The sequence below is a fragment of the Lipophrys pholis genome (genome assembly GCF_963383615.2).
Source record: "Lipophrys pholis genome assembly, chromosome: 14".
NCBI classification, from domain to species: domain Eukaryota; kingdom Metazoa; phylum Chordata; class Actinopteri; order Blenniiformes; family Blenniidae; genus Lipophrys; species Lipophrys pholis.
In genome coordinates, this window is record NC_137633.1 from 7,095,468 (window position 1) to 7,110,628 (window position 15,161).

At 42.7% G+C, this 15,161-nt stretch overlaps 1 protein-coding gene across 1 annotated transcript in view; it reads left to right on the forward strand.

Annotated features, from left to right (window-relative positions):
• alk (ALK receptor tyrosine kinase) overlaps window positions 1-15,161 on the forward strand; it is a gene marked incomplete at both ends in the record, with an annotated part of 444,001 nt that overhangs the window by 404,816 nt on the left and 24,024 nt on the right. The window contains 5 exons of the mRNA XM_080479669.1: window positions 1,977-2,124; window positions 6,372-6,482; window positions 7,506-7,647; window positions 8,659-8,826; window positions 10,745-10,843. Of these exons, the coding sequence (XP_080335795.1) occupies window positions 1,977-2,124; window positions 6,372-6,482; window positions 7,506-7,647; window positions 8,659-8,826; window positions 10,745-10,843 (668 nt within the window). The remainder of the gene's footprint in view (window positions 1-1,976; window positions 2,125-6,371; window positions 6,483-7,505; window positions 7,648-8,658; window positions 8,827-10,744; window positions 10,844-15,161) is intronic.

Genomic DNA, 15,161 nt, shown 5'->3' on the forward strand with positions numbered 1-15,161 from the left:
GCAAACAGAGGAATCTCACTATCAGATTCTTGCAGGCGGGAGCAGAGGCCGCAGAAAGAGGAGCTGTAAAGATCTGAGAAAAAAAAACAACCCACTTCAGTATTTAAAAGGTTTCTGAAATACCACAACAATCAGCTTCAGCGCCTTGACCTCAAGCTTACTGTTCACCGCTCCAGGATTAACAAAGAAATCCCCCCAGCCTTTTTACAGAGATCAATATTCTTCCTGTGGGCACCCAAGGTGTTAAACTTGGATTTGAATCAGACGCCTTTGAACAACCAGCGTCTCCAAATACCGGAGCTTGTTGGCCTCCCACATCGCCTTGGAAAAGCAACAAAACACGAGACGTAGAAGGTTTGAAAAACCGAGAACACCTGACGAACAACAGCTTTTTCCACGCAGCCCGGAGTTTTGGAGAGCGCGTTCTCTTTCCAAACAAGAAAAAAGCTCCACAATGGGTCTTGAAGCAGGTCGGCCGTAGCTTGGCAGGGGCTGTAAATGAAGCCGACAGACGGCCACAGAGATGAATATGCGCTCTGCATCTCCCAGAAGTCATTAGGCAAACAGCTGAGGTAGTTGCTACTGAGCACCGGGCCACACTTCCCCTCCCTCTATCCATCCGCCGCACCGAGCTCCACCACCGAGGAAGAAAAACATCGAAACGTTTCCCAAAAAAAAAAAAACAATCAAGTTTTTCTTTCCTCCCCCACTTTTTTGTTTTTTTTGTTTTTTCCTTTGGCAGGAAGAATTGGTGCATTTAAAATTGGTGTCTCCAGCCACAAAGCGATGTGTTAGTTTGTCCTCCGCGCTGTGTATCGTTTGTTTTTGCACTCCGAATAAGGGAGCTGCAGCAGGTCAAATGTTTTTATTAAAAAAAAGCACCCAGGGTGAAAACGTGTTTTCAGAGTTTCAAAATTATTTTCAGCTGTTTCTTAATATTCTTGCACACTCAAGAAAACCACGGGAAAGGACTGAGCCTGGAGTTATGTCTGATAAACGCCTACTGAACAACTCTGAATATCCAATGTATTTAAGTGTGAAGAAAGCTCATAAATTACAGCTTGGTCGCTGCACATGTCTCAACAAATAAAAACACAAGTTGTCTATCCCTGTGAAAATGAAAAGTCATTCTGTCATCAGAATAAACAAGCCAAAGCTGACTGAGTTTGCCTTCGACTTTGTTAAAGTCTGTGAAGATTAGAACTTTTATCATGACAGTATTTGATGACCATGTAATGCTGATAAATGTTTCCACGTCATTCAGCAGGAACCATCAGATCACGTTTAGTTAAATATGTCATTTCAGATCAAAGTTAGCAACATGGTCATATGTTGTATTTGGTGAAATAGTGCTAAATGGCTGTGATGAGACGTGTTGGAAATTAAGCCAGAAATGCTTTGTATTGATTGCCAGTCGGGTAAACAGGAAGTCAAAGCTGATTGAAGGGAAAATTCCTTCATCTATATTGGATTTTTGGACCCTCAACATTGAGTTTAGACAGTATTATAACCTTTTTAACTTTCCCTGTCCACTCTTGCCTGCACAATCATTTGGTAAATAAAACGTAGCAGTTTACCCCTAATTGTTCTGATGTGAACGAAGCAGCTGTTCAATCCTAACTGACAGAAACTAGATACTGTTAAAGAATTCATCACTCCTATTTCACAATCTCTCCCATTGAAAACATTAATATAGCTGTATGAAAGCTGTGTGATTCAAGGAAATGCTGAGGTTTTTCTTTACGCCGTACAAGCTCCAACTCACAGTTGCCAAAAGCGTTGACATAAGAATGCATTTATCTTGTTTTTAAATTATATGATTGTGAAACAATCAATAAGCCAATGTTATAGTTTGATGTTTCACGGTGTAAACATCAGACCGTGTCAGATAACCTCCATGGAAACAGCCGAAAGAGAAATCTTCAGCCTGACCGTAAAATGTTGACCCACATATGTTTGTCCATGTTGGACCTCAGGATCACCGCCTATGGTGCAGCTGGTGGGCGAAGCGTGTTGGCCATGAGCAGGTCACACGGTATCTACATCACCGGAGACTTCCCGCTGAAGAGGGGCGAGCCGCTTTACATCCTGGTGGGACAACAAGGAGAAGACGCATGCCCCAACGTGAGTCTCTCTCGCCGTTATTCACTGCAGTTCAGGATGCGAGGAGAGTTCTGTGAGACCTCGCGGTGTGTCGTTTCTCATGGAGGAGACAGACTGTAAGAATGACGGCAGAATAGCTGTATATGTTGCAGTGAATCAACGTTATGACATTTCTACCTCTCAATAGGCACAACCACGTCTTGCCTCCAAATTCGATTGCTTGACATCATTGGAGACGTAGATTTACATTTTCTGTCTCATTTTCGACCGTTCACTAACCACGCCTCAGTGGTGGTGGAGTTGATTTGCATGGTATTTACCGTCCTCTGGGAGCAACCTGGGACTCTGTGTCTTGTACCGCCACCGATGCAATTAGTGCACAACCTGCTCTCCCACCTGAGCCACAGGCGTCCCCATGGACCTCACTATGACTAGAAGGGAAAACGGGGGAATCGTTATTATTCAGCATTAATGAAAAAGGACAACTGTGTCCCCGCGGCTCTTGTCAGGTAAACCGATGTGTACCCATAACCTGATGTGGGAGGTCACTGTCCTGCCATGGCCACTTACCGTATTTTAACTGTGTCCAGCCAGTGAAACCATCAGTTTCTCACAAATGTACGTACACATCCAGTAGCTGTATTCTAGTCCCACTGTACGGCGAGGACAGATTATCATTATTATTATTTAGTTTTTTTCTGCCAAACCCAGAAACTGGCCTTTCTTTTTGTTTCCCTCCACAAAAACTTCCCATTCACTGATCAGCAGCAGACATGAAGAGTTACACAATTTGTTCAAAATAAAAGAATTTCACCGATAAAAACCATTTGAGGGATTTTTTTTCTTTTTTTTAAACCGAAATGATGAAAGCAGCAACAAACACGAGACGACAACTCAAATGAAAGTCTTAAATAATAAAAAATGACTTGGTCTCTGGAATGCATCAGCAGGACTGGGGTGGTTCAGGCTTAATGATGGGATTCCCTCCAATAAACAAGGGTTTAGCGAAACAGTAACCATGGTTACAAAAGCCACAGCTGACACTGAAGCTGGACAAAAAAAAAAGTATCAATCTCACCTAAAAACAGAAACATCATTAATTCTTTATAGATCACACTTTGATATGTTTTCACATAAAGAATTTCATCTTTCTTTCATTTCTTAATGTTGTTTTTTTAAAGTTTTAAACTTTAGTGACTTACTAAACACAGTAGTAAACATATTTCATCTATTAAACAAATATATATTGCAAAACTGTATAACTAAACCAAAACCACACCTATTTTTCAGGTTATAGCCTCGAAATGTGTTTGAGCGGATAATTCCTCTTATTGAATTTCTTGGAAATGTTATGATCATCTTGCCACATCCTCTTTTCGGTTACTACTGTCCTCTAAGGTAATGTGTGTCAAACACAGTTTGGTTCAAATATGTGGTTCTAAATGATAAATAATGGCAAAGTTGCTAAATATCAACAAGTTACAAAACTAGAGACATTACATTCACACATTTACTCCAGTTATTGAATAATATGCAGTCACCCCGGGACCCCTGCAGGTAGACAGACTCATGGGACAACACCGGAAAACTATGTTGTGACAACGAGCAGACGCGCAGAAGTAAAATATCTTGTCAAGCCTTTAAAAAAAACACGAGTAATAAAAGCATTTTACGCCAAGCATAAATATTTAGTTTAAAATAATAGTTTGGAGTGCTGCTGATTTAGCAGGACATCTTGGCTTCGGCTTGACGGTCTGTTGGCGTGCGCGTGCATGTGTGTGTGTGTGTGTGTGTGTGTGTGTGTGTGTGTGTGTGTGTGTGTTTCTACAAGGAAAACATCTAGCTTAGCAAGCAGGGGTCCTCGCCACTGTCATGCCGTTATTAGTTTTTAAAGCGGTGTCTCTTGAAGTGCTCAGCACAGACAGCGGAGAGGGACTCCGCCGCTCCAAAGTGAAACTGAAGTCGTTTAAGGTTCCTCTTATTTCCCCCCCGTTCTGACAGCGAGAGGCAGCCAGTCTCTCCAAAGGGTCGCTCAGAAAGTGATTTGTGCTGTAAGACCGTGTTCTCTCACACCTAGTTTTAGCTTTGGAAATGATGATACACACACACACACACACACACACACACACACACACACACACACACACACACACACACACACACACCGCCTTTTCTTGAGAGATACTCGCTGTGTTTCTCTCGCACATACACACACACACACACACACACACGCTTTCTGAGACACAAACTCAACTTTAAAAAAGAGAAACTGCAGTGACAGAGTAGACTCAAAAGGAGAGCAAGCGAAGAAGATTCTTCCAGAACATTTGAACGCACTTGCATGTCAATCACAGTCACGTAAGCCCCACCTCCACCTCCACCTCCTCCTCCTCACCCCCCCCCCCCCCCCCCCCCCCGTTCAAGGCCCTGCGGAGTTTCGGTTCACACAGACGAGGGAGTTGAAGGAGCCACTGCGACTGTTTGTGTTTGCGTGTCTGGGTGAGGTTCACATAGAGTTGGTGGAGAGAAGGAAAAGCTTGTGCCTGCTCACTCACAAAAAGTAGGACCCGCTTCAGGCAGTACGGTGTGATGGTGCACATGAGGAAGACAGGAAACATCCACCTCCGGCTTTATAAAGTATGGAAGACAGTGGACGGAGCGCATACAGGCCATAAGTCTGCACAAAGTTCAGTGATATCCCCCAAGTACCGCATGGACTGACTGGACCATTCAGTGTATGCGGCTGAATTCAATCAAGAAGGAGGGACACAGTTTCTTGCATTAACCAGATCCTGATCCTGTCATCCTCATCAAGTCTTATGTTTAGTTTTGTCGTACTGTAACTGTCATCTCCTACTGAAATACTCTTTTTATTCATTAGAACATTTCTCAAATCAACGTTCAACCACGGTTTGGGAGGTTTCTCACCAACTCAAAATAGAGTAACTAAATACATGGAAAAGAAACTATGAGGCCTTTCACATAGTTCACTTAAATGTCGATGTTTAAGATGCTCAAGAATGTAGAGTCATGAAATTATGGTGACGACGAGAAGCTGCAACAAAACAGCTGAGATAAACTACCACTGGCCTGATGACAGATTTTATAAATGGAAGCCAATGTTTATGTAACGATGCTGACGGATCACAGATACTGTGGATGCATGCTTATGTTAATGTTACCGGCAGTGTGACGTCTTTCATGGTTCCGAGACAAAGTCTGATTCAGTTCAGAATTACGCTTCTCATCCAGTAAAGAGGGATTTGGGAAAATATTAGGACAACAACTTTGGCTAACTGTAAAGATTACTTAAAAAAAGCCCCAATATAATTATCCTCATGAATTAAATGTGTCATTTGTACCGTTAGTTTTCTGTGTATTCAGTACCTACGATGCCAGTCCAGACATGGCCTGTATACAGATGGTCTTAGATTAACTCGGATGTGGTAGATCGACGTCATTCAGTCTTGCTCTTTCACCTCCTGATTTCTGGTCACATGATATAAGATCTCGTCACTGACCACAATCGTACAACACCAAAACATTTAGCAGAAAACGGCAATAAGACTTTCTAACTTCCACATACAGACTTGCGAGACAGAAAGAGTATTCATTTACCATATAGTAACCAGTTGGTAGTTATTAATAGTAACAGTCGCGATGGATGTTGCAGTAACTCATTACTTTATAATTTGTGTTAACACTGCTCCCATGGCCCCCAGTGAACCACCAACTAACTGTACTGCATTAATCTCAGACTCCAGCTCGCGTGAAGCTCTACAAACATTTACAGAAAGACCTTGTGTAAGTACGTTTGCTGCTGACATAGGAAGGCTGTCTCAAGCTCTTCAAGCAGTACCACAAAGTGATGGGGAAAACAAATACACAAAACCAAAAAGCCGTTCTGCAGCATTCATGATGAATTTCTCCTCTGGAAAAAAAAGTGGGCACCATTAATTCATCACTCTGGACGCTCTATAATAACATCACAACATCACTGTTATGTAAAACACCGGCAATCAGCACGCAGTGGAATCACACTGGAATTCTCTTTCAAAAGCGAACACTGGCGCTCCCGCTTTTTCTTTTTCCAGTCCCCGCGCGCCGGTGAATATTTCTGCTTGGTATTTGCTCACTATTATAATGCTAAATCCTTCGACTCCCAGCAGCCGGCGGTTTGGCAGCTGCTCAGCCTCTCTCATACACACACTGCTGACATCCATGAAGGCAATTCTTCAGTGAGCTGACATCTCTCTTCCTCCCCGCAGTCCAACGACGTGCTGAATAAGTTCTGCCTGGAACAGAGCGGCCCGATGGTGAACAAAACACAAGTGAAAGGTGGCGGAGGTGGAGGTGGAGGGGCCACTTATGTGTTCAAGGTAAGACGATTCCCAAGAAGGCGACGTTCCCCTGGTGTTTAGGTGCTGGAACATAATCCCTGCAGACGTTGGCGTGTGAGTCAAAAAGGCTTGTGTACGAGATTGTTGGTTTTTCAGCATGTTTAGATATATTAGTGAAGCGATTTCTCTGGTTCAGATTCAAAGTAATTAATCAGTTTGATGTTAGATCTTAATGGAGTTCAACTCATTGGTCTAATTTTCACAATTTCAAAGAATGCCTTTTAATGTTTGGTTGTGATTTTGTATAGTGGTCAATTATGACTGCCTTAAAAGTGTAAAGAATTAACTTTTTGGTGAAGGGTTTGTTGAGGCAGCTTCGAGAAAATACAGTATCTTATAATCATCTGAAACAAAGAGCCTTCCGAAAGAAATCTGCCGAAATTTTTCATGGTGCAACTTCTGCTCCCGATAACAAGCTGCTCTCTTCAACTCGTGCTCATATGTAGTATTGTTTGAAGAGAACCTTGTTTGTTCATTTGAAGTCTTTTTTTTTTTTTTTTTATTTAAATTCCTTTGAATAAGCTTTTCGTGAGTCACACTGCTCCGAAAATCTTTATCTATGTAACACGTTCACACTTTGAAACCATAAAGCCACCAAATGAAAGAAGATCTCAATGTGATCCCACCGCATCATCAACCCCAGGGAGCCTCTTTTCACCACTTTATTGTAATTTGACACCAGCCTCAATGCCTTAATCACCAGCCACTTAAGGAAAACAGTGATGAGGTAACATGAGCGTGTTCAAACCAGCTCAGTTTAACATTGGAGCCACTTGTTCAAACTTTCGGTGCTCGTAATTTAACATCAGATTCATGACGTTTGATTGATTATGTTTTTTTTCTGCCCCATTTCTTAAAAAAGTGCCCACATTGTAGGGTTGTATATTCGTAGTAGAAAGCCACAATCTGCCCGCTTTGCGTGAACTTAAAATCTTGGACCATTCCTTTGAGGTGCATATTCCACCACCGCCTGAGTCTTAACCAGTTCCCATCCTGGCCCAGGTGGACAAAGGCGTGTACACCCCTCTTATCATCGCTGCCGGGGGAGGTGGAAGGGGCTACAGCAGCCAATCGGAGACCCAGCTGGAACAGATGGACTATGACCCCAGCCAACCGGGACGCAACGGGAAGTCGAACGCCGCAGGTACGCCACGCGAAGCTTTGATGTCTTTTTGTGCGAATGACAGCTGTGCGAAATAAAACCTCCTCATCGTGGTGCGCGTTAAGCGAGAGGGTGCGGCACAGGCAGAAACGCTCCACCGATGCCGACTGCTGATGTGATTTTATGTGTGTGTGTGTGTGTGTGTGTGTGTGTGTGTGTGTGTGTGTGTGTGTGTGTGTGTGTGTGTGTGTGTGTGTGTGTGTGTGTGTGTGTGTGTGTGTGTGTGTGTGTGTGTGTGTGTGTGTGTGTGTGTGTGTGTGTGTGTGTCATCCTCCCCACGTCCGGATGTGAGAGCCGAGGCGCATTGCTCTCCCCTGTGCGCGCACACACACAAAATCATAAACAGAGTTTACAGCCGGAACTCATAGTGTGACGCTCTATTTGCATGCCTACCTGTGCCTGTTCCATTTATCCCGAAGCTGTTTACTTCTGTCCTGATGCATGTTTCATTGCATGTTGCCACCGCTGTGCTCCGCACTACATGCTCCTCTGTAGTTTGTGTTACACGTGTGCCCACCACAGCTTCCATTATTCATTCGGATGAAGCCACAAAAAAAAAAAAAAAAAAAAAGATATCGATTCTCGCAATTTCTCAAAGCTCAAGGTTTACTTCCGAGGAAACACTACGCATAGAAATGTTGTATTAAGCATGTCTTGGAGATTGTAGTTTTATAGCAGAAAGGAAATAAAAAGATTGTGTAGGTTAATGTACAAGGAGTTTGTCTTCACTTGTTTAACTTTTTTAATCTTGCGTTACTCTTTTTTGTTTGTTTGCTGTGTTTGTGTTATGCAAGTATCTTTCTCAAATCTACAATATAGGAGAAGCTACAAGCCCCTCACTTTCCTCCCCTCTTATTGCAAATTCTCTCACATCTCTTACAGACACACACACACACACACACACACACACACACACACACACAAACACACACACACACACAAACACACACATTACCCAGCATCATATCAAAGCGGTGTTGTGTTGGGTGACAGGTGGAGGCGGAGGTTGGAATGACATTGCTCCCAACAGTCGGGGTGGCAGACCGGCGGTGCTGGGGGGCCAGGGAGGGCAGGCCTGTCAGAAGTTCTGGCAGACTCGCGGCGGCTTCGGAGGCGGCGGGGGCGGCTGCATGTCCGGCGGTGGTGGCGGAGGCTACAGAGGTTAGTCTGGGAAAATGTCCCATGTTTTTTTTTTTTCTGCAATGTTCAGAAAAAAGTTGAATATACAAACAGCTCTGAGCTGTCAGGTGTGAGCTAAACTTACATCTTGTAGTGCCATCTGTGTTTTATACTCTGCCTGACAGGTTGACAGGGTTGATACAGATCAGGGACCGAGCTGAATCCCAGCAACAGATGTGTGTCTCCTCCCTTTAACTGCTCAATCGGCTGTAAATCTGGATTAGACGTTACTTTCCTCTAACACATTGTCAAAATAAAAACCTTTTATATGTTCTTTCACTGAGAATAGAACATGCTTTCTTCGAATTTGACGATCTGTCACGGGAGTGTCGGGGCTATTAGGCGACAGGCTTGTATGGCAAAGTAATATTTTTGGCACTTTCTGTTAAAAACAAAATGAATGTAATTGCTGGGAGGAATCGCTGTTTTCAGTGTTCACAGCCTTTCTACAGATATCAGGAGCAGAAAAGAGCCAGACAGTGTAGTAAGACAGCTTCAGTGCATCAGCGCAAAAGAATAATAAAAAAAATTAAAAAAAGGTTCGCTTTAAGAAATGTAAATTGTAAATTTGCATGCAATTACTAGTAAATAAATGCTACAACACCTCAAGTCACAAACAGTCGTGTGAATTGTTTTCTCCACTCCTGAGAAAGGCAGAGGGAGTTTGCCCTGGAGGCAGCACAGGGTTCACACCTGACGAGAGAGATATTCCCTCCCTTGTGTCTTCTGACCCCGACCTCGGTGTGGAGGCTCACGTAGGATTATCCAGTTAATGAGTGGAAAAAGGATAATGCTCTGACAGACCTGCAGCCATATCCTCGCCACCCTAATTATCACTGTTATGTTACTGGAAAATGAATATTTCATTACTTTTATAATTTTAATAGTAACCAGCGACTAGAATGTTTCTGCAAAATTTAGTGTCATTGGGTAGTTAGTGGTTCAAACCACAGCAAAAATATAAAGGAGAAACTTATGTTGCATTTTGGGTGTTTGCACAACAACTTTGCTCAGAGCCACTGACACCGCAAGTTTTTGAAAACGTGCAAGCAATGTTTCTGCACATGCGTGAGTAGATAACAACAATGGTGACCTGCAGAGACTCCCAGTCCATTTTCTCCTGGGACTTGGTAGTTTTATCATTGAGATTCTCCTGTAATAACAATCCCACTGCGTTGCCTGTCAACACGAATGTCTATGTACTCCCTTTGTCAATGTTCACAGCATCATTACAAAAAACAAACAACAGCACCGATCAATGGCCCGACATGAAAACTCGCTTTTGCATCAAAAGGTTGTTGTGTAAACGTGAAACTTTTCTGAAACGGAAATGTAAAAGATTGATGCATTTTCACTTGAAATGTCAAGTAAACGAAGCCGGATGCTCGCTTGTAGGCTAAATCCTTTAGCTTCCACACAATACAACAAGTGATTTGTGAATTGAGGTACTGAAGTACTTGATTTTCTTTTTTTTTTTCTTTTTTTTTTTTTTTACCAGTAACTTTACCTTAAATTATACCTTTGTTGCTACTTTAAAATGCCGTACTCTTCATACAAATGAAATTGCTTACTTTCTTTGTCTTTGACAACACAAGCTCTAAGTACCTCTAGAAAAACTTTCTTTTCTGCTACACATATCTGTAGAACAGCTGTGAAATCTTACCTCAGTGAACTCACGACCTTCTGAACTGAAACAGTAGGTGTCAGTGTAATATCCCCTCAGGACGCCCGGAGTTAGGAAATAAGAGTCTAATCAGTGTAAGAAGGGAATTGTAGTGTTCTAAAGTCAAAAATATCGACAAAAGACAAGTTTTGTTTTGTTTCCAATGTGAATATTCGGTCACTTTTTTGTTGTATTTGGTGTGTGTAATGTTGTGTTTGTACTCGCCGCTATCTCCAGGCGGTAACACCTCCATCGATAACAACGCCAAACACGACGGTGATGACGGCACGTCCTTCCTGAGCCCGGAGGGAGAGCCCTTCCTCTACGCCCTGAAAGGTAATGTCGTGGGATGCGTTTCAGAATACAGTCCTACAGCCGCCACCTGCTAATTAGCATGCAGCGTTTGCTACCTTTGCCGCGTGCGAAGGCGGGAGTTAATGTGTTTGTGCTTCACAGAATGAGAAAACACTTTTGTTTTTGCAATTGACATTTGAAATGGGTTTTGGTTGTTCTACACTTTGGACCGGTGGTAATAGTACAAGACGCACGCAGCAACAAACAGAAGGTAATCGAGATGTGTACGGCCAGATGGGAATGTGACACCGAAAAATGCGGAGAGAGCGCAGCGCTTCATTTCGACTAAACCAAACTATTTTATTGACTAACACGCCGCAAGATATAGAGGATCAGCGGATCAGTATATTCATTACACGGCAACCTGTTGATCCCCTCTGACTCTATTCTTCTGGAGCTGGCAGGTACTAAAAACAGTCTGGCTGTGAAAATTTCTGCTGTAGCGATAAGCGTGTTGGCCGCTCGTACATCATCAAAGACTCCCTCTTAACTCAACTCTGGAGAGAAATAGAAAGAGATGTATTTCCATGTCCTTTTTCGAGCTTTAATAGGGGCGATGCTTCACAGGAAACTAATGACGACTGTTTGTCATCAAGCTTATGTAAATAGCTGTAATTTAGACAAACACTTGTTTGCTTATCTTTCACATCCTCATTCGGAGTCACAACCAGGACTTTTAAAAAAAAAAAAAAATTTGTAAACCAGATAATTGAATGGAAGTGTTTTTTGTTTTGTTTTTGATATCAGAATTCACACATTAAGTCTAACTGAAAAGTTTACTAAAAACAAATCGATCGAAGGCGAAGCTCTAGTTTCCATCATTTTACAACATCACCTGTAGCCAAAAGCAACCACTGATGTCATTATTGCCATTCAACAGTCACTATGGAAACCAGTAGATCTGAAACACTGCGGCCACACTTAACTTTAACGTGACCTCAGCTACTCCGCCACAGATGATTCTGCAACAAAACCATTAATAGCATTGTTGCCTACGCTTTTAGTGTTGAGTGTGTGCGTGTTGTGATGTTAACACATTTTTTTGCACGACACACAAATCTGCCCGCACTGCCTCTGCGATCGACGTATTGCACAGCCTTGCTTTAGAGTTTCATATGGAATCAGGAGTGAACCGTTGCTGATGTATCACAGCTCCAGAGGATACCGGCTCTTAACCTCACGCGCAGTGTTTGCCGGTTACTTTCAGAAGGACTGGGTTACTTTAACAATAAGGAGGCTCACGTCTTTCAGTCAGTCGGAGTTTAGTGACGTAGTAGCAGAGTTGCTGCTCACTGGAGACAACAACTTTTATTAATGCTGAAACCGAATCTGCTAAATGAGCATGACAGAGAGAGACAGCAGCTGTGCAGCCGCCCAACTGCTCCAATCATTCATTTCAAGATCACCAAAATATCAATCGCAAATTTTGCATTAGGAAACCTTGTATCACTTCATGACAGAATGAGCAGAATTCAAGGTTAGTTGCGCAGAGATTTCAGGAGGATGAATGAAAGGAAAGACTCAATTAATGACTATCAACTTGACTCAACATCAAAACTCCCCATGAGGCATGTTGTGATGTAAAATCCCCCATTCGATCTCTTACTATTTTTGTAAAGCTCGACTTTGAAGGGCGTTTGTGTCCTTAAGGTCTTATCACTAACAGACATCGCCGGCAATTTCCCTCTCAGCTGGAGATTTGTTTCATCTCTAATGCTGATATTTAGCGATGCAGGACAGTCCCACTGCTCGTGATAAAAGCCCCTGAATACAAGATCATGAAAAGCATTTAAATGTTTACCGGAGCGACATGTTGAATATAGAGTGTTTCTGAACCTGCTCTGAGAAAACCTGCATGGGGGATCTGCTCTGGGCCTCACTTTATTTATCTTTTTGAAAGATAGTACTCAGGTTTTTAGGTGCATGGCGAAGATTCTCAGCAAATCATTATTAAGGAGAAGAGAATCCTCTGCAAAGAGACTCTCGTTTGGCTTTGATGCTGGAGAAGCTGCCGCTCAGCACACACAATCATTTGGTTAAACTAAATGAGACGTGCAGACAGCGGGTCTTCAGGAAGGTTTGGTGAAATTCCAGCCACCGCCGGCTTCTGAAGGAGCGCGCCACACGACTGTGTCTAAAGATGCTCGCACCGCGGCAGCACGCCCACACATCAGTATGCAGTCAGCAGCTGCACTCCACACATTTGTATTCGTCTCTGGAAAACCTTTCTGGTGTTTCTGGGTTACATTTATGTATTTGTACTTATGAAGCCGATAACAGAGTGATGAGAGAAAATAGATTCTGCAGACGAGTGCGTTTGCTTTGCTTACTAAAGAGTCACGCTTTCACAGGCTGCCCTTGACTAATTCACGCCGGTGCTGCCGCGTCGCCGCGTGCTGCAGCTTACAATTAAGGAGAACGGCCGTCTTTACAGCCCGAATAAAACAAAGGATGGAGTGAAAACTATTTAAACCTATTTTTGGACGTGGCGCCACGCAGGGCAGATCTCGCTCCTGCCGAGGACCGCCGGCAAGATTGTGTTTGTGATTAACGCGCCGCCGTTTCATATCAGTAAATTCATCGGGTTAAAGGTGGAAATGGTCGTAATGAAAATCTGGAAGCGTGCGGTTCTCCTGGCAACGCGATGGTGCAACCATCGCTGGTGTAAACTAACTTAATGACGTGAGGTTAGTACACTGCGAAAAGTTAGGAAACCACTGGCCACGGCGATGTGTTGTGTTGAGAGACGGCAGGTTTCTCCTCTTCCACTAAACCTGTCCACGCTGGTCTTGTTCTGTCCCGTTGTCGTTCAGTCTAAACGCACCTTTGCTCAAAACAGACGAACGCAGGATGTTTCTGGTTGGTTCTGTGTCCTCGCGGCAGATCCTAACTAATGTTCACCTGTTTATTTTTATCAATGCTTTTCTACAACTTGGTGGAACAAAAAAACATCACCCCAGTGATCCAAGAGTTGCGGTACAGCAAGTGTTTGTATTCAATCTTTTGGTCTGACAGTGAAAATCAATGTGAGCATGAAGCCAAACCACAACTGTGATTGCAGCTTCATTAGACAACAGCAGCACCAATATTACAGCGTACAGCGCTTTTTAAAGACTCAGAAAAACAGACCAAGGCCAAATCAGACAATTTCCCCATCATCAGTAAGATTTTTGGGTCGATACAATTAATGATAGTTCTTTTGGTTTCATGCTACATTGCATACCAACTCACACCCAGCCAATAAATACTTAAAATTACGATACACTCACGGAATCTCTGAAACTCAGACAAAAAATATCAGGTTTTTGTGGCCTAGCAAAGTAAATATACCAGGTTATGAGGTTATGAAGGATGGTTCACTACAGACTACAAACCTAAGAAATGCTATTTCTATTACTATAGTAATAATACTCCTCATATAGATTAACAAATACAATCAAAATTGACTGTGACCAGGTGTTTTTTTTTTCCCCCCACTAAAAACTACAAATGTCCTACTTCCCAGTTACCCATGTACACCTCATTATATTCTGTGGTTATCATGAGGTTGCAGTGACCTTTGGCCACAAAATGTAGATTCCGAGTGAGAATTTGTCTTGAAGAGGAACGTCTTCCTGTCAGGCCCTCGTACAGGAGTGGAATACGTTAACCTTTGGTCTCCAAATGTAATCAGTTAGGCCTTGATTTCAGTGGAAGGTCTGGTCTAATGGTAGAGGAGACGGAATTAAAAAGAAAGAAAAGAAACAATCTGCCTGTTGATGAGGCCCAGAGGAGGCACAACTATTAGTTTTGAATTAAATCCTCTGGATGCTGTGACCATTATCCATGGAGCACTGTATTAGGAATGGGTCGAAACATTTTAATCTTCAGGTAATCTCAAGCTGTTTGTTAAAATGTTATCTAACTTAACGTTGGTCGTATAGGTTACATGGCAGCTCTTGTTGTTGACCTTTCTCTCGAGAACCAATTCTTTTCAACTCGTCTTTTTCTGTCCACAAAGAAAACATCAGTGATTTGATAGAAGTGGGAAGAGATGGAGACTGAGCACGTGAAACTGACCTCAATTTAAAAAAAAAAATTATTATTATTTCAAGGACAGTGACCACATTCTTCTACTAATTTGTTATGTTTTGGGTTTTTTTTACCCAAAATAGTATGGAACCGTGCCCCCCCAGAATGGGTCTGGAAACAAGAACCATCCCCTTTAAGACTTTGCTTTCATGTCTGCAAATCATACAGGAGTCATTCAGATGATCATCATGATGATGATGATGATGATGATGACGGGGAGGAATAAAAC